The following is a 20,704-nucleotide window of genomic DNA, read 5'->3' on the forward strand; positions in this document are numbered from 1 at the left end:
TGATGGAACTAACTCACATTTACGTTACGGAGAGGGAAACCACGATAACCTCAGCCTGGCGGCAAGGGGACTCAAACAAATGATCCATCAACCACTGATGATATTTTTACGTCAGCACTGTGGTCGGTGCAAGTCGGATGCTGAATTCATATCGACCAGCCATCTCTGGGATTCGAACCCGAATCACTTCATTGGGAGGCGAGCGTTCTATCCTCTGAGCCACCATGACGCATCGCGTATATACTGCAAAAAATGAACTCTAGTCTTGGATACTAAGATCTCCAGAACTCCAGGCAATTTTACTTTCTGCGAGGTGTTGTGAAAGATCGCTTGTCAGGGTTCGAAGCCAAATCTTTCAACAAAAAATAAGCACCTTTTAAGTACTTTTTAAGCACCATACACATTAACAAAATGCAAAATAATTTTCAAAGACTTCACATGATCATGATAAAATAACTAGTTTCTGACAAAGAACTCTTTTCTTGATTATATTAGCCATTATAAAATGATCAAGAGAGTTTTCGGTTAGATTACAGAGGGTGGAAAATGAAGCTAGAAATTGAGAATATTTTGCAAAATGCTGCAGAGTTGCACATGAGAGTGCAATTATCCCACCGAACCCAGCTAACTATACGCACAAGCGGATTCGCAAGTATTTCATCAAACCTGTAGAATGATTGGCGCTTTCATACGCTGTGGACCGACGGTACGCTGAATTAGATTGCGGTTGAATGAATTGTGAAAACGTTGAATAGAACAATGCGAAAAGCACGATTCTGCACAATACGTGGCGAAAATTGACATGGTAAAGAAAAAAAATCTCATTTTCGAAAAGGGAATTCGCTTTTTAAAAACATCCCATGAAAAAAGCACCTTTAAGGGCTTTTAAAAAAACGAAAATCGAAAATAAGCACCTTTAAGCACTTTTTAAAAATGCACCATGCTTGTATGTGCCTCCTTTTCCAATGACTATGGCTGATTTGAACACCCGTATCACCAGCATCGATACAAGCATCCTCCACAAAGTTCGGCGAAAATTACATTTCAGACTTCATGTATGCCTTACAAAAAAAAAAAAAAAAAAAAAAAAAAAGAACCACATACTTGTGGGAAGCAAAAAGCAAACATTTGAAAGGAGCATAATCAAAACTATAATTAATGAATCCATTACCTATTATTAATATCCTAACTACTTAGTTATCTAACTAGGCGTTATAAATTAATTTGATTCATTATACTTGTCTATATTCAAAAAACGACATAATAGAAGGTTAATAACATTAAGCCGAAAACAAAATTCAGGCTGATTGAGTAAGTGTTCGGGCATTTTTTAATCGTCTTAAGGTTAATGGTTAAAAGCGATGAGTCAGGTGCATTGCAAAACGATCATGGCATTCGCAAAGAGCTGCGTTTTTCAGTCGGTTAACGACAAATATATTTTTTCAATGTTTGCAGATAAAACGTGACGTAAATAAAATAAACTCAATATCAATTTTCTTATATATTTTTATGAATCAGTGCTTGATTCGCTCACTTTATACTTTGATATTGTGTTATTTCGATCAAAAGTACGCCAATGGCGACATTTCTTAAGGGCAAAATTTTTTTATCTGCGCTTCCGTCACGTGACATTGATTTTAAAAACCGTCAACAATCACCCTGAGACCAAATTCTTTAGCCAGACTAAAGATAATGCGGAATACTGTTTACGCTTGGTCAGTTGGTTTTGGACGTGGTCTTTCTTTTATTTTTATTTATTTATTTTGCTTTGGATGAAAATATTACTTTTGCTTCGATGTTAACTTTCGATTACTCTTTTTTTTTGTAACCTTATTTTCTTAATAACAAGTATATACACATAAATAAATTGATACACGTTTTTTATAACTATGGCCCAAGAAATTAATTGGCAAGGCTCATTTTCTTCGCAATTAACCATATGCATGTAATTCAATGCATGGTTCAACTATGACATAAAAATGAATCCGTATCATAAGAAATGGAATTATGACATGATAGTTAATTATCTTATGCATTTTATTATTAATAAAATTTATTATTTAGCCAGAAATTTAATTATTTAGATTAAAATATTGCTTTTGCTTCGATGCTAACTTTCGATTAATCTTTTTTTTTGTAACTTTATTTTCTGAATAATACACATAAATAAATCGATACATGTTTTTCGTAACTATGGCCAAAGGAATTAATTGACAGGCTCACTTTCTTCACAATTAACTATATGCATGTAATTCAATGCATGGTTTAACTATGACATAAAAATGAATCCGTATCATAAGAAATGAAATTATGACATGATAGTTAATTATCTTCTACGTTTTATTAATAATAAAATTTAATTATTTTGTTATATTAATCAATAATGCAAATAGTATATCGTAGTATTTTGCATTATCTATAATCTAGTATCGTGCTTATATGGTACAACAAATATTATTATTATTCAAAATTCTTATGCTGGAAAGATTTTCTATACCATGAGGACTGAGAAAAATAATAAAATAAATTAATTTTAAAATTTAATATTGGCTTTGGGTTGAGTTTTAGAATAAAAAATCATGGAAAAAATATTTCTAATTATATGATTCAAGCTTCAAAAAATGTTTTTCTACCATAAAAATAAACAAACGGGACGATTAGTGGAATAGTAAGTAGTTCAATTTAAAAAAATTTTTAAGCAAATTCTTTTTTTTATTTTTTTTGAATTTTGATTTAAATACCTATACTTTAATACTTAGACATTTTTGCATCAGTGATTAATCCAAAAAAAAATTATTTTTAATATTTTATAAAAAAATGAATTTAAATCAATTTTATTTAATCTCTTTTCATATCGATCTATCATAAAACATACATATTCGAAAAGGCAGATATAAGAATTTCGATTCTTTTTTCTTCAAATTTATGTACAGATACCGAAATATTGCCCTGCTTATGCTTGAAATCATGCTTTAAAACGAATTAATAAATAAAAATAAAGAATTAATTAGAAAGAACACAATAAAAGAATTAATTAAAAAGAACACAATAAAAGAATTAATTAAAAAGAACACAATAAAAGAATTAATAAAACAGAATTAGACAAATTAACCCTTCTGACACAATATGTGAGAAATTGTTTTATACTGCAAAAGCAATCATGAACGAAAAAAATGAATTTAATTGTTAAAGAATAAAATTTATATTTTGAATACATCGGGTAATAAATTTTCGTAATTTTTTTTCCCAAATGAAATAATGATATGAAAAAAAGAAGAGAGATTTTACTTAGAACTTAATTTTTGTATGAAATTAATTTACAAATTATCATCAAAATATTTTTTTTAAAAATTAAGAGTGTTTTACAAACGCTTACGTATAAAACGATATGCACAGAGCATCAATTATAAAAGCTGATACAAGCAAAGCAATCAATTAGCATTTAAAAATATCCCAGAAAACATAAGAATTCTTCAAATAATTGTTTTGTAAGATGTTGAAGAGAGGGAAAAAAACGAAATAAAATAAAAAAAGTACTTAAACGAAGGAACTAATAAGTTCCAGTAGGAAAAAAAAGGCTGTAATCCGGCTTAGTTTCATGTTCTAAAGTGATACTGCGGATTATAAAAGTTGTGGATTCGCACTTTTTTAATCCGATCAGGAAAACGCTAGCGTTCGCTGATTCTCATACCCGCTAATGAATCTTTTCAATTATTTATTAATCTATTTTAAATCATAAGTTCGCTGAAAAACGTAAATTAAATTATTGATTATTATACAAAAATAGGAAAATTAGATTTTTTTTTAAATTCATTTTTTTTAATCAATACTAAGTTATTTATTAGTAATGGAAAAGATATAATATCATGATAAAATTACCAAATGTTTTCACATTTACCGAATTTTATCACAAAACTAACTGTTAAATATCACTAAACTGTTAGTATCACTAAACTAACTGTTTACTGTTAAATTTACAAAAAAATCATAACTAAACTGTTTTGTTAAAAATTACCTAGCTTTTTTCAGTTCTCTTAGAGCGAAAAAATTCATATTCTGGTAGTTTTGATCTCAATTTTTTTTTAATGCACAGTAACCGTTTTTATTAAGTTCTATGTTCGGTTTTTTTTTTTCAAAAAAAAATAAAGTTATAAAAATTTTTCATTTTTTTCTATAACTTATTTTGCATTTTCAAAAAATATACAGTTTTTTTCGATGTCTAAATGATAACACTTCATTGCCAATGATTTTAAGCTTGTAATTTTATAAAGATGCTATTTTGTAAATAGCCTAATTCAGGGGTCGCCAAACTTTTTTGATCATCGACCCCTTTATAATTTTTCGAAATCTCCATCGACCCCCATAAAACTAATTTTATGTTAATTAAAATAAAACTCCATTAGATACTATATTTGTATTATTTGTTTTATGATTTTAAACATTTATTAAAGTAATAGTACATTGTGTAACAATAGTTTAATGAAGAATATATTAATGTTGAAATTTAAATACCTTAATATTTATTAAATAATAAGTAATTATAAATAAGTAGAAATAATGAGTAAATTAACTTCAGATTTATTGCTTCTTAATCAATGAGATAGGTGTGCCTGGTGTTTTTTTGCAAGGTTCGCTATATTGGGTTCAAAATTGGTCAATTTTAATCGGAAATCCCCTCGAAACTCCACATTTAATTTATTTCTGTACTTAGTTAGTTAAGATTGAATTTACGTGACTGAAACCGGCTTCAACCATATAGGAACTTGGAAATGCTAGCATAAATGGCTGAGCTATTTCGTAAAGTTTTAAAGTTGCTATAGTTTTGTCGCTGGCTGTACTAATCCATATTATTAATGCTTACCTTCTTTTTTACATGTATTGATAATTAAAATTGATATCTAAACTAAACGAATGGTTTTATCAAAACAATAACTAATTAGCCAAAACTGTAAGAGTTTTAATAATGACACTGCAACTATTCAACACTGTTCATAGTTTGCAATGATAGCTGAAACTGCGTATGATATTTGCGTTTGTAACATCAATGCTCATCACACGTGACATTTGGACAAGCGCACATATGCATATGACTTATAAACCAGAAGTGCAGAGTAATACTTGTTTCACCCGAATAAATATACGTTTATTAATTTATGTTCTATAAAGAAACTGATATTAAGTCAATTATAAAAAAATTCACAAGTTTTGCATACTCTATTAGGTATGTGTGATTTGCGTATTAAGAACTGTTTTTTCTTCAACCCCCAATCGACCCCTCCGATTCGGATGGACCCCCATTCGACCCCCTGGCTCAGATCGACCCCCGCTTTTGTTAAATAGACCCCTGGGGGTCTATATAGACCACTTTGGCGACCTCTGGCCTAATTATTACTTTCGTTCATTATTTTAAGAAATCAATTAAAAATCTGCCTTAAATGTCAAGCAAACAATCTTTATTGTTGTTATTTTAAAATAGAAGAGAAATAATCCAGAATTTGAATAACAGTCGCAATAACAAAATACGTATTTTTTTTTAATATTAACAATTTAATATTTTTATTCCTCTGCATTAAAAATGTATAACTAATTAGTCTTAATACTTTTATTGTCGTCGAACACTATTCAAGTAATTGTTTAATGTTTTCCTTAAGTCTAATGAGCAAAATAAAATTTCAAAAAAAGCTCTCTAATTTTGAACAAGTCATTTAACAATTCATACAACGGATTAAAATTTGTATATAATTGCTGAGCGATGTTTACTGATAAAAATTTATTTTATCTAAAATCCCTATCGTTTTTGAAAAGCATTTTTTCATCTTTGTTAATGCTTACATTTTTCTTTTATGATCTTAAGAGCACTTTCCGTTAATATTTAATTTGTTCTTAATTAATAGATTCAGGACTACTAATTAGTTTTGCAAAAAAAGAGCAGTTCTTCTATGTTTTAAGAGGCAATTATTTCTTTTACCATGTAAGGTTTTGAAACAAATTAATGTGCAACAATGCAATTAAAGACACGTAGTTACGCAACAGAAAAGAAAACCATGTTTGCATATTATTGTAAAGATGGCACAGCGAAGATAATTCTATTTTATACAGTATGTATAGTGTACAAAACAAAAAGTAGACCTATAAAATAAGGATATTACAAAAATTATGTGTGTTTCATGATTTAAATTACATAATACTTTATGTATTTAACCATGCACAGTGTGCAAAACAAAAAGAAGATCACCCTGAATAACTTTTGATCTGGTGATCGGATCTTCACGTTCAAGGGGATGACCTCAAATATGCTAATTAATTAGAGCAAACGATATTCTAAATTACGAAATCAGACACAAAAACGTACTTTTTATCTGAATAAACACAAAATTTTTACGACGAATTCAGATTTCTGACCTACAAAATATAGGGGGTAGCCGCAATCTGGGAAGTATGATCCCCATAGTTTGGTTAGGAGAGCCGTCCAAAGTTTGGCCCCTTAATGTTAGATTTATTTTTTGCCCATTTGTTTCGGTGAAATCAAACAAACAGGTTTTGGTGTTTTAAGTTGCGACTTTCTTCACTATTTATTCGTTAGGTTACGATACCGTTAGTGTTTCTTTTCTTTTTTTCATGCCTTAAATATAAATCAAGTGGTTGTCTTTGCGTTAGTTTATTAAATGGATAAAAAAATTATCTTCAAAAACTTTGGTTTAATGGGTTGCTAATTTTGTTCATGATAAAACGGTTAAAACTGATTCTAACTCATTAATTTATTTTTATGCATTAAAAAATCAAATTATATTTATATTTTATACAACATGTAAGTACCAAATGAATAAACTTTTTGAGAGCATAATACGTTGAAATAATGTAGGTGTATTCCATGTTACAGTGAATATATCATAATAAAATCGTCTGTTTGGAAATTAAGTCTGCTAAAAATCTTTTTTTCTTCTTTTTTATTCGTGGATTAACAAAAATTACAATCTCACGTCGACTGCATTTGTGTTTATTAAAGGATACTTAAAGCAGCTGCGCACACTTCAGGCTTTGCTGGGTTTAATAACATCTGCGTTAAACAAATTATTCGCCACTGACAGATTACTAATTGTGTGCGCAGAAAACTAAGCGTCATTTATATCACTAGTTGCTAAGTGCACTTTTCACATAGAAATCATTTCTTTTTTGAATTTAATTTACGAAAGTTGCTTCCCAGATAATATTTTACTAAATTTAATTTTTGGTATAAATTTTCATTTATATCAGATGTTAAAATTATCTTCAACACTAATTTTTTTTAAAAAAACACACACACACAAAATATGTGTTGTTATAGACAATAAAAACTTATTAACCTTAAAATGCCTAATCTTTTGGAGCACTATTAAAATTTTCATTCTAAAATTACGAGGATATAACTGGCAGAAGTCTGTCCAATCGATTAACCGTAAAGTTACGGTAAAAAACATTTGTTACATTTATGGTTTTCAAAGCGTTTACAATTAGTATGGTTTTAACACCATAAATACAAAGGTATGCAGTTTTTTAACCATTTACAACTAGCATGGTTTCAAAACCATAAACGAAAAACCGTTGCAAGGAACTAAGTGGCTTTATTAGGTGGGCTTAGTTGGTGCGATAAAATTCTGGTTGTTTAACCGTATTTGGTGAAAGCAGTTAAAAAAACTTTTTTTTTTCAAAATTAACAACGTGATTACAATCATATTTATGGTTATTTGATTGTTTTATTGGAATAAGATAAAACAACAATTGAATAAATTGTTATTAAACCATTTTTTCCAAGAAATTTTTAACATATTAAAATGATAAAACCAACAGATGCTAAAAAAATAATAAATAAATTTATTAAATAATTCGGATTAAATCATCGCTATGAATAGTTCGAAATTGGAAATGTAGGATAATTTTTAGGTTGTTTTTTGCTAAAATAAAAATATTATAGATGAAACCGAAATTATAATTTTAATTAGAATATAAAAACAAATTTAAACTTTACTTATTGTTGTTTTCAATTCAATCTGGTGAGGAACTGAGTTTTAATAATCAGAGCTGATTTTTAAACTCCAATCAAATGTTTTCCATTTGCTTTGACTGGAGCAATGTACAATTGATTTTATTTCAGTTGTTATTTTATTACTTTATGTTTAACATTCACAATAATAATGTTCGAAGTTTTAGCTACATATTTAATTAACATTATGAATTACGGTTGAAACAACAATGACAACAAACAACAATGTGCTAAATATTTTAAATTTAAAGAAATATTCAACAATGATACATTTATAAATAAACTGGGATTCATGTTTTGATTATTATTTTGTTGATTGTTGTTAAACCATCTACATTAAAAAAAATGTCCATCGAATATTTAATAAGCATTATATATTATAATTACAAAATGTGTGAGATGTCAGCCGAATATTTAATATGCATAATAAAAAAGGGGTGAGCTAACACTAAATTTCACTCTATTATGCTAAATATTTTAATTTCAAAAAGATTTTGAGTGATAATACTTTTATAAATAAATTTGGATCGTTTACTCCCGAATGCAAAAACAAAAATTGAAAATGCTCTCCAATGATCTTATTTTTATCTTATAAATAATAAAGTAAAGAATATGTAAGCGATGAGCTCATTTTTGAATTTTTTTTCTTCAGAGCCAACAAATTTAAACTAAATTATTTAAGACACTAGCGCACAAGCAGAAACAATCTTATTCCATCCAACCTCGTTATCGTCTGCAACTTATTTTCCCTGTGAGGGAAAATTATCCCCATACATAACATGCACTAGCAGAGAGAAAAGTCCCTACGGAAAGACAATTTCCTCCTGCCCGACACTTCCCTCCTCATTTTTCTTTTCTTTTTTCCCCAAAACCGGGGGTAAAGATTTCCCTTATCAATTTCTTCCACACGGGGCAGATTTTACACACTTTTCATTTCTTCCCTTCTCTCTGCGGCCATTTTTCTTTGTCTTCGTCAAGCACAAATTCTTCCTGCTTTTCATTAACAATAGCAGGAGATGAATCTTATGAGGATTATGTTCATAAGCCTTCGAACGTATTGGACGCGAAAGAATATATTTTTCACACCCACACGAGAAAATCATCCGTTAGGAGAGAAGGATACATTTTTGAAAAATGGCTAAAGAACATATGCTGAACAATAGGAATAAGTGCAAACGATTTTTTTTTCCTATTAAAGATTTAAGTGAAAAGTCACCATCTTTTGATTAAATAGAAGAGAAATAGCTTATTTCCTAATTGAATGACTAGAAATTTTTGCTTCAATGGTTCTTCGTATTTCCCCGAACATAATAATCGTTAATGTAATTATATCAATAGAACTATACTATTTTGAATAAATCGGATGGCAACAGCTTTAATAATCGTTTCAAAATTATTAGCTAGAATGGATATTCGTATATTTTCTTACATCATTTTAATCAATGTACTTTTAACTATATAGCTATACTATTTTAAATAATAAGATAGAAATGGCTAAATTACTATTCCTTTCCTAATTATGTGCCGCAATGACTTTTGTAGTTATTCTTGTAGAATAATTGTTAACGTATTTCAAATTTCAGGACTAAACTATTTTAGTTATTTGGATAAAAAAGATGGCAGCGGTTTTCATTTTTAATCCTTCAATAATTACTTTCTCGTTGCTTGTACTATACATACATCATAATTAGTACAAAAAAAACTTTATCAGATTTTTGGTCCTATATTCCCACTGCAGAGGACAAATTAAAAAAGGAAAAATACACTGTTTTCGGATTTTTATACGCCATTTCGGCTCAGGCGAACAAACGAAATAAGCAACCCTTCTGCTATTTAAAGAATGCGTTTTTACTCTAATCATATAATTTTAATTTCATTTGATAAGCTTGCATTGCTGTTTAAGTTATATTTTGTTTCAATAAATATCAAAACTATTATGTCTATGTAAAAACGATTCATATTAAGTAAAAGATGATCTTTTTTGTTACTAATAAATATTGTTTACGGATTTAAGTCGTTATTACTATGTTGGATTTGTCACAATCAAGCGAAATTTAACTCTGCTCTAAATTTTGATTTACCGGAATTTAATCCTGGACTTATAAAGAATATACTATTTTGGTTAAATACAACTACTAATAGATAAATTATCAATAATTTTATAATTATTTCCTGCGATTTCTAAAATGACAGAAAATCAAGTAAGCCTATTTTTAATGCAAAAAATGTTTATTCATTTATTTTTTTTAAATTCAAGATCTCCTTTCAAATAGTTTTAAACAAATACCAGATATGCTTACTTAGTTACGTTTCGTAGTTTTCTTCGGGAAAGAGTTGGAAACAAAGTAAACAGACTATGAAAGAATTTTAACTTATTAAAGCATTTAAATTTTTCTTAAAAAATCAAGGTTTCCATTTGCATAATTAAAAACAAATAATTCAGTTAAGCTTTGTAGTTTTCTTTGAAAAGAAATACCACAGTAAACCTAAAAACATTAAAAATACAACGACATATAACTCCAACATACTCGTAACATAACGTTCCATGATTACGATTATAAACAATTAAATTTACATTTTTTCTCAATTTTTTAAAACAAATTCTATTTAATGATACATTATAAATATTCTTCGAAGGTTAGGCGTGTAAAGAATATTATTACCTTACATATTTTTCAACAATGAAATATCATATTAAAGTTTCATTAATGAATCGATACTTACGAAACAACCTTCGATTTTACAGAAGCGAAGCATAAATCATCAACTAAAATAACTTAAATATTATTTCAATTATCAAAAACAAAGCCCTCATTTTTCTTTATAGGCACTGGAAATAAAAATCGCTTGCTTGACCTTATACAATTCATTCGAAATCACGATCATAAAAAAAAAGTAGAATAAACACAATACATTCCCCAGTATTCTACTCAAGGATAAAACACATCAATGGTAACAACAAAGAAGTTTTGATAAATCGTTTCCCGACCTATAGGCAGTTGAAAGTCAATTCAATTAAGTCTTGTTTCACACCTTCCCAAACATCGAAAGGACACTCAACCCCTCCAGCTATAAATTTCGAACATTTGTTTTCAAGCGTTGTCACCCTAACTCCCGGTTTTTGTTTCAACGGTTTTTCCATTATCTTTTCGACAGCGGAAGAAAACCTAAAAAGCAAAACCAATTCTTTCTTTTTTTATTTAAAACGCGGTGTAGAATGTTTGCGAGAGAAACTCGTAAACTAATTTGCGATGCCAATGTGCCAAAGGTGCGCCAAGTCCATTTATACCCTCATTTATTTCTCGTATATTTACTTTTTTTTTTAAAAAAAAAAACCCTTTCTTCTATAAAACTCTTTATAGAAAACAAGTTTACTCGCTGAGCGAGTGCTTTTATGCAGAAGATTGGATGTTGGTGTCGCGAGTAATTTACGGTGGAACGAGAATAACCTTAAAAACGTTCCATCTTTTTTATTTTTTTCGACTCCTGTTAAAAGTTTAAGAACGTGCCTTTATTTATTGTTCCTCCATCTTCTTGTGTTTCTAATTCGCCAACAGAAAAGTTGCAGAGTTCTCTGGGGTCAAAAAACGAGCTGGAAGCGCGGTAGCTATTTGCATACAACTAAGAAAAACAACTCATTGTAATGCCTCCCGGGGGAAGATGAGTTACCGAATTTAAAATTTCTGACGACTTTTTGAAAAGGAAACTGGAAATAAAAGAGGTCGTGATAATTAATTTCACACGGACGATACTTTATTGGCTGTTATTCGAACATTTTTAAGAATTGGAACTTGAGTCGAATATTACACAAACTGGTTAGTTTGGAAAAAGGACACGTTTTTTTTTAGAGATTATACACGAAACAAGGCCTTTGTCATATTTATCAATACCGTATTAAAGAGTTTTTAATTGAATTTTCAACTTACAATCTTCAATCATTATTAATACAAAATTAAACGGAAATTTCAATAAATGGATTGTAAAAATAAAATTTGATTAAAAAACTTTTTTATAACAGCATCTTGTTCAACAGAAAGAAATTTTTTCGTACTTATTATGTTGCCTTATCAAAGTTAAGGTGGAAGTTTTGAAATGATTGTGTTAATATCTGGTGCTTCATATCAATTTTAAAGAATGATGTTGGAATTATTGTGTTGATGTTATTATGGTGTTGGAATTTATTAGTCGACGCTTATTATTGAGCTTAAAAATAACGAAAAGGTTTAAAAGGTTTAGGTTTAAAAATGATATTCGACGTTAGCTATTGAGCTGAAATACAATAAAAGAAGTTAAGATCTGATTTACTGACTACTGGATTGAAATAACAATTTAAAAAAAAGTTTTAAGCTGATATTCGACACTTACTATTGGCCGGGAAAAAAACACTTAAACACCAGAAATTATTCGACGTTTACTATTAGCGAATGAAACGATGGAATAATTTAGAAAGAAATGGTTAGAATATTAAGCATTATCAGTTAAGGCATTTCTTAAAATTGTATATATAAATAATTAATTTTAAATATATATAAATAATGAAATTATATATAATAAATAATTTTGCTATTAAAACATATAATAAAGACGTTACAGTTTTAATACATAATTAAAAAGTTTTTTGGATAAATTTTCCTAGATTTCAAATTTTGGAACATACCTAAAAATGCGTTTAAATTTTTTAAATCATTTCAATATTGTTTAATTATTTTTCATCACTGCTTAGTAATAATAACAGTATTAAAACGTTATAGTTAGGCAACCTATATATGCTAGGTCGTAATTTAAAAATTCAAAATTTGGTGGAAGATTTTTGCTTTTTGACATTTTTGTAAATTTAAAAAAAAAATCCATTAAAAAAATTTCAGGAATTGTTTACGAAACATTTTTTTTCCTCTGGAAGCCACCTAATAGACTTATAAAAACGTAATTACTATTCTATGGTTAAAGCCAACAAATGTATACACTGAGGAAAAAAAGTGTGGGCAAAACTACCAGAATATGGTAAAATTTACCGTGTACCTCTATGGAAACACCAAAAACCTTTGCTATTTTAGAACTTACTTTTTTATAACTAGTACTTTTTTCCGCAAAATCTCTCAAAAAATCTGATAAACCGTAAAATTACGGTATAATACTTTATGGTAAAAATGCATTTTACGGATGATGCATCTACAAAGTGCCGGTACTTATTCCCGTGATTTGATCCGGAATATACAGTTTAGGTAATTTTTATTTAAAAATAAATATCTGTACATCTTTTTAAAACTAAATTTTTTTATTATCTAAACCATGAAAATTATCAAGAAATGTTTATAATAAGAACACTGTTAGAAAAGGAAACGCATAAAATTTCGCATGAAATGCATGCAACAAAACTATAAAAAAAAGGGTTTATTTTGTAACAATTTCAAACATATAAAGAACTTCAACTATATTTAATTACGTAAACATTCTGCTTATTAAATTATCCAAGCGTGAAATGTTATTTATTCATCAATATTAAAAATATTCAACATTTTTTCAGAAAGCCTTTTTTTCAAAAAAGGAAATCTTCAACATGATTTAAAAAAAAAAAATTAAGCCTTCTTTTTTTTTTCGAAGTACAAAACCCTTAAAATATTTCTTTTATCTCTCAGCATCGTTTTCTAAGAACCTTATTTTTTCGTTCTATTGATTTGGTTACATGAAGACTCGGGGCCATTTATGGTAAAATGTGAAAGTTATTATCGTTGAAAGACGTTTCCTAACGTAATTTAATTAGACGTTCATTTAGAGCTAGGGTCGGTGAAAGCTGGTTAAAATATAAAATAAAAGCTACGAAATAAACTTGAAGAGTTTACGAAAAATAAGCGAAACTGCGCTCAGTGGAGTGTTTACTTGCTTAATGAATACTCAACTCGCCAGGCTTTTAGAAATAAATCCAAGCTGTTATTTTTATTTTTATAATAGGAGTTGAAGGTATATAGTGTGACAGCTTTATTTAAATATGCAAATTAGACAAGAGAAGAAAAAAAATTAAGGAAATGGTTATCTTGTATGAAATAACGGCAAGAGATTTCGGAGCTTCAAATTTTATATCCATCTAGTTCTGTTGTAAATATAGAATAAATAACAGCTAGGAAATTTAATTTTGTTTAGGATAAAACAATTATTAAAACCAAATAGGATAAAACAATTATTAAAACCAAATTATTAAAACTAATTATTAAGTAATTACGGGAAGTAAATGTATTTATTGAATTTGCGCTGTTAGAATTTTCATTATAAAATTACGGTAAATCAACCATCAGCTGTCGGTCCATCCAATTGACCGTAAAGTTTACGGTAAAGAACATTTTTTTGCATACTGTTTACAGCTAGTATGGTTTTAAAACCATAAATACTAAATTATGCAGTTTTTTTAAACCATTTACAGCTAGCATGGTTTCACAACCGAAAGAAAAGAAATTTTACTGGGCATTGGAATTAGTCTTTATGTTAGGTAATGGACATTGCAGTGAAGTTGTGTTTTATAAAGTGAGCCTTGTAATGTGGTTTTATTAGCTTATCTGATTTTCTCACCTATCGTAAGCGTTGGGAAATACTAGACTTTTTTGTGTTAGGCAGCTTTATGGTGCCGCCATCTACAAATGAAAGAGAGTATCATATTCTAATAGTCCGGGGTTACAGGAAGTGCTGGATAATAAAAACTCTTCATGTGTTGAAGGAAATGGAGAAAATATTGTGGTGTCAACGCTGGGATTCGAACCCCCGTTTCGTCGGTCATGAGATTAACAGATTAGCCCTCTCGGCTATAATATGCATCCAGCTGTAAGGAACTAAATGACTTCATTTGGTGCGATAAAATTCTGGTTATTTAACCCTATTGAAAGGAAACGGATAATAATCGGTTCTTGTCATAATTAACAGTTTGAAGACCATATTATTTATAGTTATTTGACTGTTTTGCTTGAATATGGTTAAATAACAATTAAATAAATTGTAATGTAACCAATTTTTCCGAGAAATTTCTAACAGAGTGCGAATGAAAAAAAAACAGTACGTTAAATTAATTAAAATAAATGTATGCAATAAAATTAAACTCAATTACTTAAGTTTAATAACTTTATCTTTTACAAAATAATCGATTGTATTAAAATAATTATTACAATTAAAGATGCTTTCATATTTCATTTAAAATATTCCATAAAATAATCCGCTTCATTAAAGATACTTCCTTTAAATAATCGACTTTAATTAAAGATACTATTAATCATTTTCATTATGAATTACTTATAACAGGAAATCATAATGATAAAAACACAAAGCAGATAAAAAAAATAGAGAAAAAAAGTTTATAATATTCAAGTTCGAAATCAGCGTAAAAATACCTTTGAACGTGTTTCTCCAAAAATAAAATCCGTCATTTTATTTTCTGTCGAAGTAAGAACTTTTATTAAGAACTTTAAGTCGCTTTATTCATGAATATTTATAAGAAAATACTATCACCAGAAATAAAAATTCTAAATAAATAAAAATTTATTATAGAACTTTTAATTGCCGCCGAGTACAACGTTAAGAAGATAAAAGTTCCATTTCTAATGAATCGTTTTCATTCTAGAATAAAACATCTCATTTTACAGAAAATTAAACGCCCGCTTGAAATTTCTCATAAATATTAATTTTCCTCTCTATCCATATTCAGGAATTTCTAGAGATCAGAAGGGGTGAAGGTAAAGTTGTAGCTGCAAGTTGTAGCTGCAAGAGGCAGTGGCGAGAATCACAAAATAAAGGTCTCCTATTTGTTTAACAACGCGTGTGTAACTAGGACAAAATAATTAATCGTTTTATAATTTTAATTAGTCCCAGAACGAAATTCGCAGGTGTATCGGGGGCGCCATGTATCATCCGCAGCAAAACATTCCTGAAATTGAAACGGACATCACTCATTTTAATCCAAACACTCTTTTGAATAAAACTGTTCATTAAATAATTCTTTTAAAATGCTTAGGGGAAATAATTCTAAAATGGTAATTGGTTTAGAGAACATTTAAATGAAGTATCTTATAAAATGCATTTTAACAATTATTGTCGTCTGCCTATTGGAACATTTTATTGAATAATCGTTTTAAAATGATCATTAAAAAAAGATAAAATAATTAAAAACACATGAACCGTGATTATGGAATGAAACACATAATTTGTAGTTTATTGACATTTTAAGAAATATCCTTTTTTTAATCAATAATTAATATGCCCTCTTTTTATTTCAAAATTAGCTCCGCGAGTTTTAGCTTAGATTTTATGAGGCTCTTTACAGTTTTTATTAAATTTCTTTTTTTTTCTTCTTCTATATACTTTAATCACTGAGAAAATTATGTCATATTTCATTCTGCAAGTCTTCCCTTATTAATAGCCCATAGATTCATAATCATGTCTAATTTCAAATCACTGAGCGAGCAAATTATGTTATATTTCATTCTGCAAGTCTTCCCTTATAAATAGTTCATAAATTCATGATCATGTCTTATTTCACATCACTGAGCAAATTATGTAATATTTCAATATGCATGTCTTCCCTTATAAATAGTCCATAGATTCATAATCATGTCTAATTTTATTCTGTACTATAATATCATGTAATCAAGATTGTGGTGGTTTAATTTGTTTGATAATATGGTTCATCTGAAAACTGTAGTAAGATTACAGCAAAATTGAACAATTTTATGGCTCCAAATGTCCTTTTAATTATAGGAGCAATTTGACAAAAACATTGCTTTTATATATCCTCCCATTCATTTCACAGTCGATTTTATTCATTTCAGCATAAATATTATGACAAATTTTCAAATATCTACAATTTCTACTACATAACTATAAAGTAACTCCAACTAGTTTACTGTAATTATAGTTACTTTAAAGTTATTCTACAATTTTTTGTCGCTATTATATACTTAAATCAACGATCGAATTAGGCTATTTTTTTGTTCTGCCACTTTCCTTATAAATCCTATAAATTCGTGATCACGTAACTATGTTTTAGCTCAGATTGATCTATAGCGTGATGTTACCAAGTACAAAATGGTTTTATTTGTTCAATAATACAGTTCAACTAAAAAAATGCATTAAGCTTGAAGCAAATTTGAGCCATTTTATGGTTTAACATTTAACACACTCGGGGTGCGTAGCCAAATGTTTCAACAAAAAATAACAACCTTTTAAGTGCTTTTTAAGCACTAAAAGAATATTTTTAAGCACTATATACATTAACAAAATATTTCTCAAAGACTTTACATGATCATAATATCACACACATGATCATATGATAAAATAACTAGTTTCTGACAAAACACTATTTCCTTGTTTATATTAGCCACCATAAAGAGATAGAGAGATTTTTTGGTTCGATTTCAGAAGGTAGAAAATGAAACCTGAATTTGAGAATATGTTGCAAAATGCAGAAGAGTTGCACATGAGAGTGCAAGAATCTCACCGAATCCAGCTCAGTAGACGCACATGCGGACTCGCAAGTATTTCATCAAACATGTAAAACTCTTTCATACGCTATGGGCCGAAAGTACGCCGAAATGGATTGTGGTTGAATGAATTGTGAAAACGTTGAATAGAACAATGTGAAAACCACGCTTTTGCATAATACGCAGTGAAAATCGATATGGTAAAGAAGAAAAAATCTAATTTTCGAAAAGGGAAAATTAAGCACTTTTTATAAACTCCCACTAAAAAAAAGCACCTTTAAGGGCTTTTAAAACACGAAAATAAGCACATTTAAGAGCTTTTCAAAAACGCTACGCACCTTGACTCTTCAATTAGCGTGCAAAGTCCTTTACATTGTAAGCAAGTTTTAAAGCTTTTTGAGTATAGCCTAGTTTCTAATTTAAATCATCATGAACATAATCCATACTTTTGATTAGAAATTATGTAAATTGACTGTGTGTTACAAATCATAAAAGTTCGAACACGTGTCTAAAGTGAATCTTCACCTTGGAATTTTAGAGAACCTATTTCAATCATTTATATGGCCATCGCTTCTGACAAGAGAAGAGAAAAAAAAACTAAGAAACATAAAAATATTAGGCTTTATATTTTGTATCTATCTTTGTGCCCCTCAAACAAGAATCTATCTGAGAAAATTGAAATCGTGACTTACCAAGTTGTGCGACTTTGATCAGAGGTTGGAATCCGTCTTGCCATGCGCAATCACTAACAAATGACGTCATACACAGAAATATGAGTTGCCACCACGATCTTCTAAAAAAGTCTTTTGAACTCCGAGATGGAACCATGGTTGGCGAAGAAAAGGAAAATACAGTGTTCTTCGAATGTTTTTTCCTCTTTTATAGTTTGCGGTAAAAGATCGGAATGATCTTATACTTGGTACCGCTCATACAGTTGCTGAGAATACGACTTCATGTTGTCCTTTTCTTAAATTTCACCCCAAGACAAATATTCTGAAAAAGAAAATTATGCATGTTAAGTTTTGGGAGTAATAAAATCAACCATCAATTTACCATCAATGACATCAATTTACGCTTATCAAAGCATAAACATGAAAAAGTCAACATATGCTTTGATATTAATTGATAACATGAGCTCGATATTGAAATTAAATCATCAGGTTGCATCTTGCAGTGTTCCAAATTCTTATATTGCTTGTTTCGTTGAAATTTAAATTAAAAAAACACATTAAATTGCGAACACTTCGAGTAGAATAATATTTGATGGCACACTTTTTCAAGTTTAGTCGTAAAAATCAATCGGAAGTAGTAATCGAAAGTCTTAGCCCTAGCTATTTTAACCCCTAGAGCCATAGGCGATTACCTTTACACTGTCACCCATCCAAATAAAAATAAAAATTTAAGCGAATGGAATGTCTTTCATGTGTCATTACAATGACCACTATACAGTTTTCTTAATTTTTCACTGTACTGGGGTGTACAACTGTGGTAATTAGAGCATCCTACTACGATCACGGAGGTTCCAGATTCGAATCCTGAAGTGGCTATGCAAATCGCTCAAGAATGAGTTAATGTTGTTTCAATTTTAAATGGCTTATTCCAATTTGACTTTTATTGGTTTCGGACTATTTTGACACGTTTTTGCTAAATTTTTTTACAGTGTAAGATGCTTAATATTTATAATATGACATGAAGGTGAACTGGATTCGAATCTCAGCGAAGGCTTGTCGATACGAATTCCACACCCGGCTCGCACCGACCACAGTGCTGATGTAATATATACTAAGTGGTAGACGAATCATGAGTTTAAGTTCCCTTGTCGTCAGACTAACCGTGGGAGGTTTTCTGGGTTTTTCTCTCCATGTAACGCAAATGCGAGTTAGTTCCATCAAAAACATCCTCCACGAAGGCAAATTTTTCCAAATACTTGATCCAGGAGTTCCCTTGTTTTCTGGATTGGGTTCAAAATTACAAGGATTACAAGGAATTATTTGGTAGAGAGTATTACGGAGTTGAGCTTCAGTAATCGTGAACCCAAAAAATTGGGTCGGCTGTTCAACGACGGTTATAAAATTATAAAATAAAATAAAATGTGGCATGACACATAAGCATATAGACATGATTTTCTATTAAATATTTGAATTGAGAGAAATTTACTAAAAAATTTTTAAAAAAATAATTTCGTAAATTCATATTCGACAAATCGTATTTGTAACACATGTATTTATCAATTGAAAGCGACATAAAAAAAATAAAAATAAAATACTAAAATATATAAACAAAACATTCATTAATAAAACTGTTGCATTAAATCGTAAAAACGTTTCCTTTTAACTTTTTGAAAGATATCAAATAAAAATGTAGATAAAGTTTAATTAATTATAAAACTTTTTACTTCATTTTTTTATCGGATAATAAAAAAAGAACTATTTGAAGAAAGAGATAATTTGCATTGAGCTTTTTATAAGTTCATTAATTCAGCAAATATGATAAACATAATTTTTCTGATGGGTATAAAAAAAAAGAGGAAAAATGGATTAGTATATCTCTAGATTTCTTTCAGATCACGACATTATATAAAAAGCTCTTTATTTGCCACAGTTTTTTATATGTAATTCCAATGAAAGTGTTTTTTTCTATTTTTATTTAGAATGTTTTCAGTGTGATAAATATTTAATAATCATGTATTATTAAAATAATTATGTTAAAACACAAATGATTTTTTTTTAAAGAAACGTTTTTGTTTCAAATTTAACGTAATTATTTACTATTTTTTTACCGTGTTTCTTAGTAATAAAAAAGAATAAGCTTTAATGCAAAAAATAAACTGCTTAGTAAATGTTTTATTTTAAAAGAAAAAGAGTAATATGTTTCGGGAATTTTTTTACAATTTTTTTTATAAGTAACGGTTGTTTTAAAAATAAAAAAGGATAAGCTTTTTATCTAACTTTAAATTCTTAAAAATTCATATTTTTCGCTGACATTAATTGTGTTATCTTTAATGTAAGTTACTAGATTAATAAAGAATTTATTGCATTCAAAAAATTCATCTTGTCATAAAGTATTAACTACCTTAATATTAAAATTTTCAGATATGACATATGCAATTTATAAATAATGGGAAATAACTTTTTTGTTTATTCAAAATAAAGTACTAATTGTCTAAAAAAATAAAATCCTCTTTTAAATGTTACGTTTATAAATACGAAAAATACCATTATTTTATTGA

At 28.7% G+C, this 20,704-nt stretch overlaps 1 protein-coding gene across 6 annotated transcripts in view; it reads right to left on the bottom strand.

Annotated features, from left to right (window-relative positions):
• The window catches only part of LOC107449387 (semaphorin-1A), a 609,005-nt gene that overhangs the window by 352,164 nt on the left and 236,137 nt on the right, over positions 1 to 20,704 (bottom strand). For all 6 annotated transcript variants that reach the window (XM_087158986.1, XM_087158987.1, XM_087158985.1 and 3 more), the window contains exon 2: positions 18,168 to 18,468. In XM_087158986.1, the coding sequence (XP_087015112.1) occupies positions 18,168 to 18,303 (136 nt within the window). In that variant the 5' untranslated portion in view covers positions 18,304 to 18,468. The remainder of the gene's footprint in view (positions 1 to 18,167; positions 18,469 to 20,704) is intronic.

The sequence above is a fragment of the Parasteatoda tepidariorum genome, chromosome 3 (assembly GCF_982258835.1).
Source record: "Parasteatoda tepidariorum strain Cologne lab strain chromosome 3, Ptep-v5.0, whole genome shotgun sequence".
NCBI lineage: Eukaryota > Metazoa > Arthropoda > Arachnida > Araneae > Theridiidae > Parasteatoda > Parasteatoda tepidariorum.